Source organism: Balaenoptera ricei, chromosome 7 (genome assembly GCF_028023285.1).
Source record: "Balaenoptera ricei isolate mBalRic1 chromosome 7, mBalRic1.hap2, whole genome shotgun sequence".
In the NCBI taxonomy this organism is placed as follows: Eukaryota; Metazoa; Chordata; class Mammalia; order Artiodactyla; family Balaenopteridae; genus Balaenoptera; species Balaenoptera ricei.
In genome coordinates this window covers 77312281-77331323 of record NC_082645.1, presented here as the reverse complement: position 1 = coordinate 77331323, position 19043 = coordinate 77312281, and the positions used below count along the sequence as shown (strand labels likewise).

Genomic DNA, 19043 nt, shown 5'->3' with positions numbered 1-19043 from the left:
ACTGTAAAATGAGTATAAGAAAACTTAACAGTTTTGCAAGGTTGTCGTAACAATAAAAATATTTATGAAAACTATAAATTGTAAAGCCTACAATAATATTATTTCCATTTATTTTTATTGGTGATCTAAACATTGGAAATGGAAACAATGATTTTCTGATTTAGCCTAATTAGGAAACTGAGCATAAAACTGTTCCCTATTAAAGATACAAGAATCTTCTTTGTGGAATAAAGTATATTCCACCTATTAGTAGCACTCCTGAGGTAAGGCAATAAAAACAATCCTACACTCGGGCATTTGTGTTAAATACAATAACAATGATTTCTTTGCTGTTATAGTCTTGGCTTGATTTCTTTCTCAGTTTACACTGTACTTAACAGATAAGCATTAGGCACAGAAAATCACACCTAAGCCATTAGGCTATTTTGGGCATCATATTCCCTCTGGTACTATGGTTCTCCAGGCCCACAGAAATGCAGGGGCCACAGTTCTAAGGGTGAATGGAGGCTCACTGTAGGATGAAGGTCTTGAGTTATGAGTGAATAACATCAAGAGAACATTAAAGACACAGCCATCAAGACTTCATGTTCTGACTTTAGAATATAATTTTCATCCCCATCTTAGAAGCACTGAACTTGTCGCTTCCCAACAGTCCTGTTCTATGGCACTGCTTCCAGAAGTAACACTGATAGCAACATGTTTCTTGTTTGAGGTAGACGATTTCCCAAAGTAGATTTACTAGCTGAAGGGAAGGGAAGGGAGAGGCGTAGAGGAGGAAGATGATTACAGAAACCTCAAATCACTGGGATGGAGCTAGCTGTTCTACCTACATGCCAATGTTTTGCACAGATGTCTCTAGCCTCATCCTCTCTCCCAAGATCTAGACTTATAAATGCAACTTCCCAATGGGCATCATCTCATAGGATTTCCACAAGTCCCATACTCCAGAACTGATACCCCTTCCCTGGGTTCCCTTGCTTGGTGAGTGGCACCACCACCCATCTCCACCCATCTCTTGGTGAGTGGCACCACCACCCAATTCATAAGATAACTCTTTCTCATTCCACCTACACTAGGCCCTGCCCAAAAGAACTCTCAATTTTATTTGCTTTACTCTATTCCAACTCCCAATGTCTTAGGTGCCTAAGTTAACACTTCTGTAGCACCCAGCATTTTCTTTTTGTTTTATGGTCATCCGCCCACTACCAGAAAGTGAACTCCATGAAAGAGGGACCTTGTCTGTCTTGTTCAACACTGTATCCCTAGAACAGAACCTGGTCATTTAATAAAGGCTTCTTTAAAGAAACATTGAATTGAACACAATACTTAATTGTGAATTAACTCTTTCTATATGATACCTAGTCATCATTAAAAAACAGTTTTTGCCACTTATATTCAGTGTGAGTTGGTTTAATCACATTATTCTCTTCCTAACACTGCTTGAGGGTGGCTAATCTGGAGGAATGAGAGTTTCACTGGGGGTAAAAGGGATAATTTGAGAAAATGGGGCATTTTAGAGGAATGGAGATCTTACCAGGAGGGTGTTTGTGACAGATGAAAAAGTTGTACCAGGCACTGATCACTCAGAGCAGAAACGAATAAGATGAAGAGGTGAGACTGGGTTGCATAAAGGGACAAAATACTGGCCAATCTAAGTCTATGTGCCTATGAATCTATAAGGTAGCTGAGAACATAAGCTTTGGAGTCTGAGTGGCTTGGTTTGAATCCTACCTCTGCTATTTACTAGCTGTGTCACCATGGGCAACCTATTTTACCATTCTGAACTTCCCCTCTCTAAAACAGACATAGCAATGCCTAACTCACAAGGCTGTTACAAGGATGAAATGAGGGCTTGAAGGTAAAGCGTTTAGCACAGTGCCTTGGTAAGCACTTGTATGTATAAGTGCTGAAACGGTAGTGTAATAACTATTATTTTTATTAATAATAATATATATTATTAATATTATACTGTAATTATATTTTTTGTTAAGGTTGGAGGTTTTTTAATTTAAAATTTTTATTTTTTGTTTATCTTCTAGAGTCTATGGCTATTCTGAAATTTTGAAGTTGCTAAAAAAAAAAACAAACCTTCATCTGGGATTGAAGGCACTAAATCAACAAATATCGTGCGTGAGTCACCAGCTTATGACTCATAGAACAACTCATAATTTCTCTGAAACTCAGAGGATGAAGTAAAATGGGACTTTTCTAAAGTAGGGCAGGACAACTACTGAGCCCATGTGCCACAACTACTGAAGCCCGCACCTAGAGCCTGTGCTCCGCAACAAGAGAAGCCACCACAATGAGAAGCCCATGCACCACAACGAAGAGTAGCCCCCGCTCGCTGCAACTAGAGAAAGCCCGCGCTCAGCAACAAAGACCCAACGCAGCCAAAAGTAAATAAATGAATAATAATAAAAAAAAACCCACAGTAAATCCTTACATGTTAATATAAATGTTTTCCAAAACAACACAAAAAATAAATAAATAAATAAAGTAGGGCAGGATAAACAATAGTAAATGCTCCACCCATGTAAGTGTTTTAAAGAAATACCAAAGTAGAAATCTGTTCATGTCACCTCTTGCTCACACTCACCAACGGCTTCCCACTTCTCTTAGAAAAACATTCTCTCTCTCAGTGTGACCTGGAGGCCTTGCACAAGCCCTGCCCACCCCGCTGACTTCTATTATTCTTCACTCTCTCCTCAGGCCATTCACACCTGTGGCTTCCTCATCTTCACTGGGTGGCTTCTATTCAAATGTCACTCTGCTCAGGTGTCTCTTCCTCGGAGAAAGCCGAAACCGGCTTGAGCCTGCTGACTCAAGCCGAAACAGCTGCCTCTCCTCAGTCGCTCTGGGAACCCTCCTCCTGCATTAATTTTGCCATGTATCACTCATCATTATCAGCAATGAAATAATCTGTTTACTGTCTACCCCAATAGGTTAGTTCCATGAGGACCTGCCTTTGTCTATCTTATTACACGCTCCATATATCCCCAGGGCCTAGAAAAGTGTCTGTCGTCTAGTGTGTGCTTAATAAATACTTGTTGAAGGAGTGAATTAATAATAACAATAATATTGATAATACTACCTGTTGTTTACAGTTGAGCACTTACTATGTGCTATGCATTACCTCATTCATCTTAACAATGCTATGAAGTTAGGTACAATGATTACCACCATTTTACAGATGAGGAATCTGAGGCTTAACAAAGCTAAATTGCTGACTTACCCAAGGTCAGACATACAGTAAGTGTGGGATTTGAACCTAGGTCAAATGCACACATGCACACACAGACATGCACACACAAACACGTGTGCACTCTTTACGGGTGAACTGGCAAAAAGAAGAATATAAGGAAACAGGATAGCTACTAGACTACCCAACACTCCTACCAGGGCTTGGGAAGATGACTGGAGTCAAAACTGGACCAATTTGCTTCCTGCTCTTGTTCATTCTGCTAAAAGGAGTGACATGCTTGGCCAACATCCACAGTTGTAACCCAGGACCATGCCAACCCTCCATCGCTGAGGAGCCCTCACTGCACTCAGCAGTCCACAACACACAGTAGCATGGTCCAAAGATACAGTCCCCAGACAAACGTAACCTAACATTGATACTTTCCAAAAATGTCTGAGCTTCCATCTACACGTTATCTTTCTAAAGGAAAGAAAAAGTTAACAAGTTACTGTTTGTCAGCCTACAGATTACTATTCAAAGATGTTGTTGTCAGCAGAGAAAAGATGATTAATACTTGAGAAATAAGAATGGGGTGGTATTCTTCCTTCCAGTTGGAAAGGCTTTGGAGGGGTATGCTATGAAGTAAGCTCTAAGAATACTTCTTTTCTTATCTACTCTTCAAAGTATCCTAATGAAATTATATAATTACAGTCTATCAAATATTCCAAGGATAAGTAGAAATATAGTTAGCCAGATTGCTTATGTTTTTGACTTGTACAAAAAAGGCAGTAAATTGACACTGTATGACTCAAGATAAAGAGCTGGTGCGAACTCTCATACTTGGACTCACTGTCAGCAATAAAATTCATGAGTTTTGGGATATCACTTGGCTTTTTGGTACCCTGATTTCTTTTTATATATAAAGAAATATCAATATTATGATTATGACCCAAATCAGGGTTGTTGGATACATTTTGACACTAATTCCTAATGAGATAGTATAAATTTGCACCTGATTTCATTTTAAAGAGAAAGAAATAAGACCTGAGGCCATGATAATTATGTAAAGTAGGCTTTTAATCACTTAAATTTACGCTACTTAGGGAAAAATATATGGGCAATATACATATTAGTGGCACAGAATCTCAATGTTTACCTGATATATGTGGATACAGTATGTCTCTTTAAAACATATACAGCTACACACACACACACACACACACACACACACAGAGTTGGTCTTTTTATGGGAGGATAATTATATTGATCCGCTGTAAGTAGGCCTAAGCTTCAAGCTATTTTCCAATATAAAATACCAAAGAAGGTAGGGAATACAAATATGTAGCACCAAGAATGGAAATTATGAATATTTTGCTATATTTCCTTAAAGAAACAAAATGTTACAGATAAAGTGGGGGCTTTCCTTGTCCTCTTTGTTCCCCATCCCAGTCCCTTCTTTTTATGCCCTGTCCAGAAAGCTAAGGCTAATATGAATTCAGAATGCATTTTCCCTCTATAAATGTAAATGTTTTTCTATACAATTAGGTATATCCATAAAAATATGTATAACTTTTGAAATGCACTGTTAAAATCTGCATAAGGGCTTCCCTGGTGGTGCAGTGGTTGAGAGTCTGCCTGCCAATGCAGGGGACACGGGTTCGAGCCCTGGCCTGGGAGGATCCCGCATGCCGCGGAGCGACTAGGCCCGTGAGCCACAATTACTGAGCCTGCGCGTCTGTAGCCTGTGCTCCACAACAAGAGAGGCCGCGATAGTGAGAGGCCTGTGCACCGCGATGAAGAGTGGCCCCCGCTTGCCGCAACTAGAGAAAGCCCTCGCACAGAGACGAAGACCCAACACAGCCATAAATAAATAAATTTAAAAATCTGCATAAGTGTACCAAACTGTGTATCATTCTGAAACTTGTTTCTTCCCATTCAACATATTTTTGAGAGCTTTCCATGTTGACATATTGATCTAGTCCATTCTTTCTAACTTCTCCATAATATTCCATCTTATGGCTATACCATATTGAATGTATCCACTCCCCAATTGATGGATATTTAGACTAATTCTCTTTCTCATTGTTAGAAAGCTGCAGTAAGCAAGTAAGCATCCTTGTACATGTCTTTCTGTGCGTGTATAAGGGTTTCTCTAGGCAGGTATATATCTTAATATGCAATTTTACAGCCATAGGAAATGTCCAACTTGCACATTACCACGGACTACTGAATTTGTCTCCACAGTGGTTATCTAGGTCATGAAAATTTGTAGGAGCTGTCTTTACTCTTGTCTGGTGCACACTTCAAGGACTACCCACCTTGCCCCATGAGATGGTGAGGCGGGTCAGCTGCAACCACATAAGCTACAGCTCATTTGGAGTTAGTCCTGCTCTCTTTAACTCAGTGAGTATCTCATTCAATGCAGCCACCAAAGGTGGAAGAGAAAACAAACCAAATATGACACCAATAACTAAAAGCCCTGGATTCACTTACACTACCTTGCAACAATGGCCTTTTATTCTGAACTATGAATAGCTCAATTATCAGTAATGCTGTCATTAACAAGCCAGCCTGGTAGCTATGATATAATATAGTAATATAGTTCTTAGCAAAGATGTTCTTTTCAGGGGGCTATAAAAACCAAATTACGCCCTTTCGGCTCTTGATCATAAATTCTTCTACTTTTGAGACTCTACATCTTACAGATTAATAATGATAATCTATACTTGAAATAGCTCTAAAAGACTTTTCCTATAAAAATGAATACCAACATCTTTGAAGGTAAAGTGGGAAAGGAATAGAAAAAATAGAAACCTACCCACATATAAATAATAATGGCTACAATTACAATCATTCTGTATGCCAGCTATTACAGAGTTCGTCACCAAGCCCTAAAAAATAGCACAGAGAATATAAACAATCTACAGTCATCATAAATTGGGGGGAGAAGATCTCAATTTGACCAAAATGTTTTTGAGGAGGAATTACTTATTTTGAAAGCCACAAACAACTTTGCAGCCTTAATGATCTGTACACACCAATAATATACTAAGTCACTGTATTTTTATCAGATCCAATGGGTCTTGTACTTATAAGCAACATAATGTAACAGAAGATTGGCAAAGTAATAATAAAAAAAATCAACTGAACTCCGAATATATGCAAGTCACTGTTCTAAGCAATTGCTGTCTTTTTATCTCATTTAGTCTTCATAAAAAAAAATAAGAGGTTAGTACTAATGATATTCCTATTTACAGGTAACAAAACAGAGATACAAAAAGTAATATAACTTGTCCAAAGCCACATGATTCCAAGTGGTGGAGCCAAGCTCTGAACCAGGCAACGTGACTCCCAGCCCATGCTTGTAACCACTATGTAACACTGCCTTTCATAAATCAGGACAGGAAGAAACCTTCCCCTGGAGACAGCAGCTATTCCTCTCGCTATTTTCTTACTTTCGATCTCTGCTCCTTTTATTCCCTCTCCCTTTACTTTTCCCTCTCCCTTGCTTATGTCTCAGGTCCATTTATAAAACACTCCTAGAGGGCGCCTGGATCAGGTAATGGCATTGGAGGGGTGCTCAGAAAGTCATTTGCTCCTGAAGCTAGATGTGGAAATAGGTACAGTAAGTATCATACAACACAATTCCTCATAAGCATTAGGATACTTACTTTAAGCAATAAAACATAAACCAACATTTCAATAAGATCAGAAACTCAGAATAAAATCTTGGAGACAATCATAATTGATTTTCCTTAGCCCATGTCTCTTCTTCCACCACAAGATTTCCTTGTTGATCTTATCCATATTTCTGGTTTTAACTGTCCCAAATCTGTATCCCCAATCCTAACCTCTTTGTTGAGCTTCAAGTTTTATAATAGTCAACTGTCATCTAGACATTCCCGTCTAGATGTTCCAATTTTAAGTTAAACACACCCAACACTGGATTCTAATTGCCTTACCACCCTCTCCCCAATTCTGCATCTACTTCTTGAATTTCCTACGGGATTTAGTGGAACCACTGTACCCAAGCTGAAACATGGGGTTCTCTACATCACTTCCCACATCAAACCATTCTGCTGATTTTACCTCCCTCAATTTCGTTGCTACTGCTGCATACCAGGACTGTAACACCTCTCACTTGGGCTATTTTGAGAAGCTTCTCAGTGGGCTCCCTGCTTCAAATGCATTATTTGCATTGCAAATAAATGAAAATCTGTCGCCCTCCCCTGCTCTGAACCTTGCTATAATTCCCTACTGCACTCAGAATAAAGCTCCTTTTCCTAATCCCAGCACTCATCTGGCCTTCAACCTCCCTGTGTTTTCCAACTCCCATCCTTTTAGTGCTCATCCTTGCATCCTATTAATCTGGGGTTCCCCAGGCCTAAATAAACTGTTTGTTCAACTAAGCTTAACAAATATTCATGGTTTTGATTTGGTTTGACAACACAGAGTAATACTCACTCCTTTAGATTATGTGTAAATTATAATTTCAAATTTACTGTGAGTTCAAATTTACTATGAGAAATAAACCTTAACATTTTTTTCTATTGTGGTAAAAGTCAATTTTTAAATAAGAAGTAACACTCCATTAAAACATGAGAAGGGAAAAAAGTTGTTTAAGGTCCACCAGCTTGTTTTTTTTTTTTAAATCAAGAATTGAGTTATTCTATTTCCATTCTATTCCTTCACTGTGGCGATTGTCATCAGAAGTTCTAAGCAGTTAAGGATTGTGTATAAGTTAGGATATAATCAGGGACACGGGCACCAATCTTAATTCGGGGGCTTGGTTAGATAGGTGGTGGAAGAGCCAAGAAGCCAGAGTACGGTGAGAAAGCCACAGACAGCCTCCACAAGGTCTAGGTCCGAAGGATGAAGGGTGAGGGCCATGTTACCAGAGCTCAAGGTCCCCCACAGCGGGCAGAGCCACAGGTGAGGTGCAGCAGCTATCAGAGATGCCGTCTGACAGGGTTCAGAGGACTCCTGAGTTGAGGAGGCAGGGCTGAGTGTCTGGGAGCAGGGCTGAGTACCACAGTGGAGGGAACTACATCGAGAGAGGGCTGCAGAGATCTGCAGAGGGTTCCCCTGCAGTACTGATTCCCTGCAGTTCCCCTGCAGTCTCCAGCTGAGCACTGATCAACACCTGCCTGTGAAGAAACCACCCGAGGCCAGGGCAAGGACCACATGAAAGGATTAGAGGGAACAATCTCCAAGGCTCACACAGAACCCTGCGGAGAGCTAGGGTTTTTTCCCTTCCTCCCTCCCTCTCATCCTCCGGTTTTTTCCCTTCCTCCCTCCCTCTCATCCTCCGTCTGTGACTCTCACCAGTTTGGTGGTTACCAGCTTTGGCTGGAATGACTGCAAACACCCCGAGAGAGTCTGATGTAATTGGTCTAAGTGCAGGATGAGCGTTAGGAGTTTTAAAAGCTCTCCCAGTAAGTCTAATGGTTGAGTACCACTGCAGGAGGTGAACCCAGCAGAGTGGGTCCTAGAAAAAGCAGCCTGTGGAAATCTGCACCATGCCATGCAAGGTAAGGAGAGGACCTGAGAGCCAGGGGATCCAGGATCAACAAATATGGCACAAAGAGGTGGGTAGAAACAAGGAAGAGGATAGGAAGCAAAAAAAACATAAACACGATCCTAAATCCTTCACTGGCTGGCTCAAATTCAGCTTCCCTGATCACCCCAGCTGCAGTTTCCTCCCTCTTACAACGCTGATTGCTATTCCTCCAATGACAAAATGTTAACATGTACTACCTCCCAAGTGTTCTCAGCTGGTAGCCAGCGTCTTGCTATCTGCTCTGGGTCTTCCTGCAGTGCCCACCAGGAAAGTCTGTATGTTCCTCCTCTTGCTAATTGCATCATGCACTTCCTTCTTTCCCTAACTGACTGGCTAGCTCATTTGGATATTTAGCTACTATTAAGTAGTAATTAATAGCTAATAATGGTTAATACATTACCCCTTCCAGATAGCATTTGCATGACAAAACTGACTTCAAGGATTTCAGGGCAGTCAGAGTTGTTTGAGTAGATTTTTGTGTGTCCCTTAAAATGTAAATAAATTTGAATCACATAACATAGGTGATGGCCTAACATTGAATAGTAATGATTTACAAATTTACAAATGATTAATTGCAATGTATTTTGATCACAACCCTACTCATGGCTGCTGAAACATTCAGCAAGGTGAATATAGTCTTAACATTTATATCTCTAGTTAAAGAAATCTAGTCATCGTCATTACATAAATTAGCCTAGAAATATGCTTGTTGTAAATTCCAAAGTCTTGAGGTTCAAATCAAAAGACATTTACTTTTTTTAGTGGAAATAGTAAACATTATCTTATTTGCCTGAGAAAGCCACTTTCCAAAGAGAACAAAACCCAAGGTCAAAATCAGAAGTCATTTACTGTGTGTGTGTGTGTGTGTGTGTGTGTGTTTGTTTAGACTGACAGATAGGTTTTTCCCTGAAAAACTGAGCCCAAACTGCAGAAATGTTATAATAGTAAATGCTTCAAAATAGGTTTTTCCCTGAAAAACTGAGCCCAAACTGCAGAAATGTTATAATAGTAAATGGTTCAAAATTGGACATGCTGTTTTAAAAATTGTTTCTTCATTATGAATCTATATAAAAATTTGTGACAATCCACTTTTGACTATGTTAGAATAGTTACAATCTTTGTGGTAGTGCTGACTCCTAGAAACAAACTCCCGTAAGACAGTCACAGAATACTGAAAAACATGCATGCATACATAAGGGCCAGACAATCTCTCCTTATGATCCTACAAGGAAAACATAAAGACTGAATTCGTACAAAGATGATTTCTCTTCATCAACTAATGCATAATATGCTTCCAGTGAAAAGTTCAAACTTCCATCACTACATTTTTAAACCCCCAAATCTCAACTACCACTAACTGGACTCCAAAAACTCTCACCAAAAGAAACATATCCATTCTACCTGAATACGTAGGCATAATCTCACTACAACTATCAGAATCTTCTAAACGTAGTTAATACATTTTAATGGACAGAATAAAAATCCAAAAGAGGTAAATGACCACAAACTGATGGAATCCCAGTAGGCTTTTGGGAGCAACAATGCGACAAGAGCTTTCTTCTTCCATCACATCATTAAAGAAGGAAAAAAAAGACGCTTTTGTACGTAAAACTAGAAAATTAAGGTTAAGTGAGTCATTGGTTTTTACATAATGAGTAACTTTTAATACTTAGGAAAGAAAACACAAGTGTAAGTTCATGTAATTACCAAAATTAATAGTAAACCCACTAGGATTTTATCATGAAGGTATATACCTCAGACAAAAAGCAAAGACAGAAAAGAAACTACTTTTCTTAGCATGTAAGAAGAACCTAACCATTTCTTTGAAAATAAAACCTATATACGTACTCTGTACTGAGTCAACATTCAATTAACACTATTTAGTGATTAAATCATGATGTCTAGGAACTCCACTCACGGGTAAGACCTGACAGGGTACCTTTCTGGGAATAAATGGCTGTGGTTTTTAAACACACTATTAGCTGAGGTGAGATCCTGTTCATACCAACAACCAAGCTGAAGAAATTCATCACTGTGACCCGGATTCATCACGGTCAATCCACACAGCTCAGAGAATGTAAACATGACCTGGACAAGGTCAAAGGACATCCCCAGCCCTTAATATCACAAGGCTCTTTTCCGATTGGTCCCAATGAGTGTGCCTCGGGGACTCTGTGTCTCTGGGAACTGCCCATACAGTGCCTGACTTTGTTTGTGACAACAAAGGGGTCAAAGATTTGAGAGACAGAAGGAACAGCACACAGCCTCCCAAAGCAAAACCAAACCAAACAAGGAAAAACACTCACAATTGTATGGGGAAAAGAATGATTCTAGGTTGAAACTTCACATTAGAAAATACTTTCTTCAGTTAGTCAAAGGGAAATTAAAGGAAAAAAGGTCCATGTTTCTCAAAGCTTTTATCTATTTCTCCTTTGTAATTTCTCGTGGAAACAGCAGATTTAAAGATTACCACATACACACAAACACACACAGTTGCTTTCTTTTAGTTATGGCAACTTCAAATTTTAGGGACAGACATGCCATACTTTTCTATGAGGTAAGAATGCTTAAGTGTACCTGGCTCCACATTTTAGAGCCAACAGCAAAGCAGAAAGACTTATAAAGAGCAAGGTACTATTCAAACAACTTCAGACAAACATTAATGGTGAGAAACATTACACAAGAAACACCGGGCATTTATAGATTTTTTGCTGAAAAGGATTACACGGGAAGTTTTAGGTAGAAAGAAGATTTTTAAATGTCCCATGTCTTCGTGGCAGATAAAAACGCAGAGACTCATGTAATAATCAGAAAAAAATATGTAAGATTCTCTTCCACATAATATCATGGATTAGGGATGATGGTCGGTCACATCACAGCTTTATTAAATATAATGGACATCTTCATACACCATATATTCAAGGTCTTTCTGTGTCAGCAAGCGGCTGAGAATAACTGAAGGCTAAAAAAACATAATCCTCTTTATCCACTTAAGCCCCTCTTCATAAATGCCTGAGACAGGTGGTCGGACCCTTCAAGGTCCATGGAATCATACAGTTGACTAAACTGGTGTTCCTATACCTGAAAACATTTACTGTAAGATTCTCTTAGCATACAGAGCAGAAACAGCATATTTTGTTTGAGATAATCCAACTAGGTTCATCACTTCCTTCCTTTTGTTTCTATTTTAAAAAGAAAGAGAAACAGAAATCCCCATTCCCACCCCAACCCTACCCCCAACACAAATGATAATACCCTTAAATGTGCTCAAAGGAGCTATAAACTATGAAAAGGTAAAGTTCAACTGCTGAGGGGCAGCAACAGTACACATGTTCTTACCTGATGTGGCCAATCAATTCAATAAGCTTGTGACTGAAAAAATAAGCTGTCAGCTCGGACACATGGCTCAGGACTGAACAGACCCCGAAGAGAGTTGTCGTTCCATTCAGGTCCTCCAAATGCCAGTAGAGAAAGGTGAACACGAAGCCGTATCCGAAACCCATAAACCAAGCCACGAACAACACGGAGCCATACTGCACACTGCAAAGCAGCCTGATTAAGTCCCAGAAGTTGAAGGCCTGCGAGTGGCTGGCGGCGGTTGGTGTCTCCTCAGAGGATTCTGTGGAGCTGTTCCTCTCTACTTGCGGGATCTCCACCTCTTTCCCTTTATTTTCACTGTTTTTGAAGTGGTTGTAGCGGAACCGGAACTGAGTAGCGACGATCAAGGCCATGGTCATGAGAACCCCAAAGACGATGAAGACAATCTGGTAGTTCCGGTATTCAGGGGGCTTACACCCCTTCCCATTGATGAGCACGCCCACGTGGGTGTAGTCAATGCCAATGCCCACGGACAGCATCGCCAGGCCCCAGCCCAGGGAGCCCCACATGCGTTGCAGTCCATAGCGGTCTCTGTGCTTTCCCAGATACTGGAGTGTTACCGTGTCCACAATCGTGACAGAGGAGGCACTGAAAAATTCTCCTATTATGACAACTACCAAGATCACCAAGAATATAGCTTCTACTTCTTGTTGATCATAAACAAGAGTGACTTGGTCAGAAGGTAAAGATTTGGTGGTAGTGACAATAGAAGTGGTTGTCTCCCAGGTTGCATTTCCTGGGGGGGCAGAGGTTGCAGTGCTTGGGTTCATGGTCAAGTTCATAACATGGTCAGTAATTTCATCAGTCTGAGGCTGCAGAGTGGGCACACTGGTCTTGTCTGGAGCTGTCGAGAAGATGACAGTTTCCATGACACTGTGCCCTGCTTCTAACATCTCTGACCCATTGTAAGGAGGCAGGTTCCTTTTCTCACGAATTCCTGGTGATGTGGTAATGGAAGAGACAGTGGAGGAATTCGTTGGCAGGAGAGTGAACAGGTGGCTTGAACTGGTGGGATGAGCTCTTGGAGGAATCTTTGGTACACACCGCAAGGTAGCAGGTTTGACAAATCCGATGCCCAGGTTGAATAAAACCCAACACATAAGGGAAAAGAGGAGGACAATTTTGCCTTTTTTAAAGCGATCTGCAACTACACCCCAAAAGGGGGCACTGCAGAATTCAATGAAGTATCGAATACCTACCAGCAGCCCACTCTGGCTTGGTGACATTCCCAGCTGCTTATAATACACAGGCAAAAGGGGGTAAAGAGAGCCATATGCAGAGTAAAAGAAAAAATAAAAGACCTTGGAAATTAGAAGATCATTGTTTATTTTAACGCAATGTTTCTCTATCCAGTCTATTTCCTCCTCAGGAATAGCAGCTGTTTCAGAGGGGGAAGGTGTTTCATTTGAAGGTGGTTCTGGTTCCCTGGAAATACCATTAAAAGGATCGGCAAGCACATATTTTCTCTTCTGTTCCTCTTCATCATCGGTTAAGATGGCAACTTTATCATCTGTCGCCATGGCTTATCACCACCATCAGAAAGTTGATGACCTTCAAAATTTTGGTTGTTGATCTGTAAAGTAAAATTTAAAAGAAGGCTTAGTATGAAAATGATAACATTTAGACATAGAGCTTCATCTTGCCGGAAACTGAGGAGTTTCAAACTACAACTAAAAATAGTAATTGTGAGAGAGAACCATCACAACTTATCACTTGCAGCCATACAGTACTGATAAAGAAAAATAGCTTTCAAAAAATCAAGTACTCGCTTTGTGGCCACTGACTGACTAATTACATCTTCTAATGACAGGTGTATAGCTCACGTTCATTCTCAATCTTTTCATTGATTCCTATGGAAAATGTACAAATGATAGGGATTATGTCCAAACCAAATAGAGGGAATTGAAAGTAAACAGTATTTATAGTTTCTTGGTTTTACTTTTCAAATAAATCCACTGCACTATGAAGTCCAGAATTCTTAGAAAATAAAGGTAGCTAAAACCGTTCAGTTTTTAGAGAAAAACAGAAATAAGCTCTTAACCACAACCGCAAATGTGATGAGAAAGAGGGAGCCAATTGCACGTTTGCATCTGTAGTTGGTCACTACAGCCACGCCAATGATTTCCTGGTAAGGAAGTAGTCTTTATGCTGCTTATATCACATACATTTTCCAGATGTGCTTTTATAGATTACAGTTTAAGAAAATGTCAGAAAAAAAATAGCAGATAGCATTTATTGAGCATGTACTCTGTGCCAGGCAACACTGAAAGATCTTTAAATGTATTAATTCATATTCATTAAAATAACCCTATTATCTTCTCCATTTTACAGATGAGAAAAATGAGGCATGGTGAGTTTAAATACTCACATGTGGCAGAGCAAGGATTTGAACCCTAATATTATGGCTTTAGGACACATGCTCTAATACACCACACCGAACTGCCAAATACCATATTTTGGATAATAAAGTGCTATTAAACCTTTTTATGAGACAGGGTGCTTCATATGAAAGATAAGCAATATATCAAAGGCATAAATTTATAGGAACTGTGCCACATTCCACCAGAATTTCCCTTTCTTCTATTATACAAATGATTAAAGAGTCAAAGGTCTTGCTTGCATCAAGATTTGTCAAGTTGCAATGAATATAATTGGATGTAGGTGGTATACATATTAAATACTTATTAATTCATTTCATCTTCTTTACTAGAGAGAAATAACTCCACTTGCCACCCCTTGGAACACATCTTGCTCTCCCTTTTCCCCAAATGAAGAATAAATTTCTGAAGATCTTCCAGAACCATGCTTGTAAACATTTTAAAATCTCTACATAGCTCCTAGGCAGACAATAGAAACATAACTTACTGAGGCCTGTGTAATAAGTCAGTTTATCTTTTACCCCCGAAGCCAGGTGTCAACGTAGCTATAAGCTTTGAAAATGTTCATGTATTTCTTTTACTTAGGTTAAAATTTTTTTATTTGAGGTAAAATTCATATAACATAAAATTAACCATTTCAAAGTAAAAGATTTAGTAGAATTAGTATATTCACAGTGCTGTGCAACCATCACCTCTCTCTAGTTCCCAAATCATACTAAAAGGTCTTCCTCAATGTTCTCTACTTATTTTTCTTTCATCATTATTGCCTCTACCTACCCAAGTCAGCAGCTCCAATTCTATTTCATCACCTGAAAAGAAGAGCAATTCTCCTTTGGACTTATTTTCTAAATTAATTTCATTTTGAGCTCAAACTTGAAAGAAATATTTGTTTTTAAAATGTATAAAATTATATGACACTTCCAGGTAAAAATGGCAGATTGAGTGCATCTGGTTTTACTCCATCCCTAAATCCAACTAAAATAACAACACACACACACACACACACACACAAACACACACACACACTTTTTAAGTCATAATCCAAGCTGGGAAAATTAAAGGGTACATAATAGCAATAAAATAAAATTCTGGAAGCCAGAACATAGACAACTGGTAAATCACGGTAAATCTGAGAAAGCTGAAACCCTGGTTGACAGTGGGAAAAGCAAGAACTAATACAATTTGTTCCTCAGAATCCCTCAAAGGCTCATGGGTTGGCCATATTAGGTTATCTGCAAGTAAGAGTGTGTGTGTTTGAGGGGGGCTTGCTGCTAACTACAGAGTTAATCAAAAGTCTGGACCCCTAACTCTGAATGCCCAATTCCCTTCTCCACTCCACATAGCTAGCCAAACAACTAGAGGTTTTTCCCTCTGGAGAGGATGAAACAGAGGTTCTTGAGCCATAGAGCAACAGGAACAGTTGAGAGTAGGGGTGCCATATTGAAAACAGGGGGCACTAAGTGAACATACACATCCTAGATTCAAGCCCTGGCCCCGACTCCAGCCCCCATCCCACTTAACCAACCTCACTAGGTTCCCAGAGGCTAGCAAGGCTTTTATCCTCCAAGGCTTTCATCCTCCCAGAGGCTGGCAAGAACTGGAAGGTTCTTCCGGGGAGAATCTGACTAGCCCAAGAGAAATGACCTCTCAATCCTGATATTGAAGCCTCCCCAACTAAAGAACCCAACCAAATCACTCCACACAGGAGTTCAGAGTCTTATCTAGCCCTACCACTAAACATGAGCAGTCACCGAGAATTACAAGATATTTAAGGAAAGTCTCTTACAGGAAAGATAGAACCAAAATAAACAGGAAAGAAAAAACAATATGGAGAAAATAGAAGCTCTGTGAGGAGGAAAATATTTTTTTAAATATATTATTAATATCTTTAGAAATAGGAAAAGAAATGCAACTATGAAACAAAAATAAGATAATACATATTTTTTAAGAAGGAGGAGGAGGAGGAAGGAATAAAAGGAATGCTTGAATGAAAAAAAAAAGCTATAAAAATGTGTTATAGAAAAAAGAGCACAGGGACTTCCCTGGCAGCGCAGTGGTTAAGAATCCACCTGCCAAAGCAGGGGACATGGGTTCGAGCCCTGGTCCGGAAAGATCCCACATGCCGCAGAGCAACTAAGCCCATGCGCCACAACTACTGAGCCTGCACTCTAGAGCCCGTGAGCCACAACTACTGAAACCCGTGTGCCTAGAGCCCGTGCTACACAACAAGAGAAGCCACCGCAATGAGAAGCCCATGCACTGCAACGAAGAGTAGCCCCCGCTAGCTGCAACTAGAGAAAGCCCGCGTGCAACAATGAAGACCCAACACAGCCAAATAAATAAATCTATAACTTTATAAATTTATTTTAAAAAAAAGAAAAAGAAAAAAGAGCACAAATGAAAAATTAACAGATGATGTGGAAGAAAAATTTTAGGTGACTTAGAAAAAACAACAACAATAAACAGATACCTCGACCTCACATCATATAAAAATAAATTCCAGATGAATTGTATATCTAAAAGTAAAAGATAAAATAACATAATTTTTAGAAGAAAACACAGAAAAACATCTTGAAGATCTTAGGACAGAAAAAAGATTTATTAAATAGGACATAAAAAGTGCTAAGCATTAAGGAAGAAAAAAATAAATTGGAGTACATTAAAATCAAGAGCTTCTGTTCATAAAAAGGCAACATTAAATCTGAAATGGCAAGCCAAAGAGTAGGAGAAGGTATTCTGGTGAGGGTGAATGTTATATATATTTGACACAAGAATGTATCTGATATATAAAGAATCCTTCTTAAAATTTATAGGAAAATATCAAGTAGCCCAATAAGAAGAATGAGCGAAAGACTTGAACAGGTACTTCACAAAAGAGCTTATGCAAATGGTGAATAAATATATAAAAAGATGCTCAACTTGACTAAAGTGAGCAGTGAAAGCAAATTAAAACCAGAATGCAATAATGTAACATACCTCCAAAATGGGAAAAATAAATAAGACAAATAATACCAAGTGTCGGTGAGGATGTGGAGCAACTGGAACTCTCATATATTGCTGGTGGGAGTGTAAAGTGATACACTAATAACTGTTTGGGAATAGCTATTAAACCTGAATGTATAGCCTATGACAAGTCTAAGGTATGTATATTAAATAGTAATATATTCACCAAATGATATCTACAGAAATGTTCAGGACAATTTTAATAGCCCCAAATTGGGAGCAACCTGTCCACAGCAGAATATATAAATTGTGTTATATCCATACAATGAAATGCCATATAGCAATAAAAATGAAGAAACTACAAATACGTACAATGACAAGGATAAATCTCACAAACATAATATGGAATGAGAGAAGCAAAAACCAAAAGAACATATACTACATGATTCCACTGATAACAGAGTTCAAAAGTTGGCAAAACTAATTTATGCTCTTATAAGCCAGGTAGACTTCTGCTTCTGAGAAGATGAAGTAGACATACTTTTCCCTACTGCTCCTGCTAAGTACAACTAAAAATCTTGGACGTTATATATAAAACAAACATAGAAGACTCTAAAACGTAGGCAGAAAAAGGCAGACCTGCTAGGGGACTTGATACCCAAAGAACAACACAACGATGAGTGGGGCTAAAGAACTCAGAAACGTTAATGAGGCCAGACCAAAAAAAAAAAAAAAAAAAGAACTGGGCCTCTCCAGCCAAAGAACCAGGAAAGAGAAGCCTAGAAAAACAGAAGGCTATAGATAATTACTCTATTCCAGTTAAATACCACAGAGAAAGAAAAGCCTGTCCCACTCCCACCTCTACTAGCAAAGGCCAAATGGGGAACCTAGACTTCCACCTTCACCAGCTATAACAGAGCACCCCAACCCCTCAGCCGAGTTGGTGTCAGAGAAGGTCAAGTATGGAGCTGAGACTTTCATCACTGCTAGGAGGTAATGAGGCCACATCCCCACAACAGTGTCAGTGGAGGCCACATGGGGAATCTGGACTTCCACCCCCACCTGTCAGATTGACAAGGCACCCTTTCCCCACTGAGGTGGTGTCAGAGGAGGCCCGGTGGAGAGTCAGAACTTTCAACACCACCCAGCAGTAACAAGATTACTCCCCCCACCTCCACTGTGGTATCCACGGGAGGCCATGTGGGGAGCAGTAAAAAGGCACTCCTATCCCTCCCAGCCAGGGAGGTATCAGTGGACACCTAATCATGAGCCAGAACACCCATCTCTACTGCAGGCGTCAGCACAGGCTGAGTGGGGAACCTGGACTTCTACCTCCATCTGGAAGTAATGAGGCAGCATCTCCCATTCCTTTGCCAGAGCAGTGTCAGAAAAAATCCAGCTAAAACAGAAGGCTTAAGTAAGATCCAGAGTCTCACAACATAAAACCCCAAGTGTCCAGGTTTCAATTAAAAAAACCATCATACCAAGAATCAGGAAGACCTCAAACTGAGTGAAGAAAGACAGTAGATGCCAATACCAAAATGAGAGGAATGTTAGAATAAGGTAACAAGGATTTTAAAACGGCTATCAAAAATGCTTCAAC

General features: G+C 39.6%; 1 protein-coding gene across 2 annotated transcripts in view; it reads right to left on the bottom strand.

Moving 5' to 3' along the window:
• Positions 1-19043, bottom strand: part of MFSD6 (major facilitator superfamily domain containing 6) — a 73010-nt gene that overhangs the window by 33661 nt on the left and 20306 nt on the right. For both annotated transcript variants that reach the window (XM_059928373.1, XM_059928374.1), the window contains exon 2: positions 12081-13692. In XM_059928373.1, the coding sequence (XP_059784356.1) occupies positions 12081-13639 (1559 nt within the window). In that variant the 5' untranslated portion in view covers positions 13640-13692. The remainder of the gene's footprint in view (positions 1-12080; positions 13693-19043) is intronic.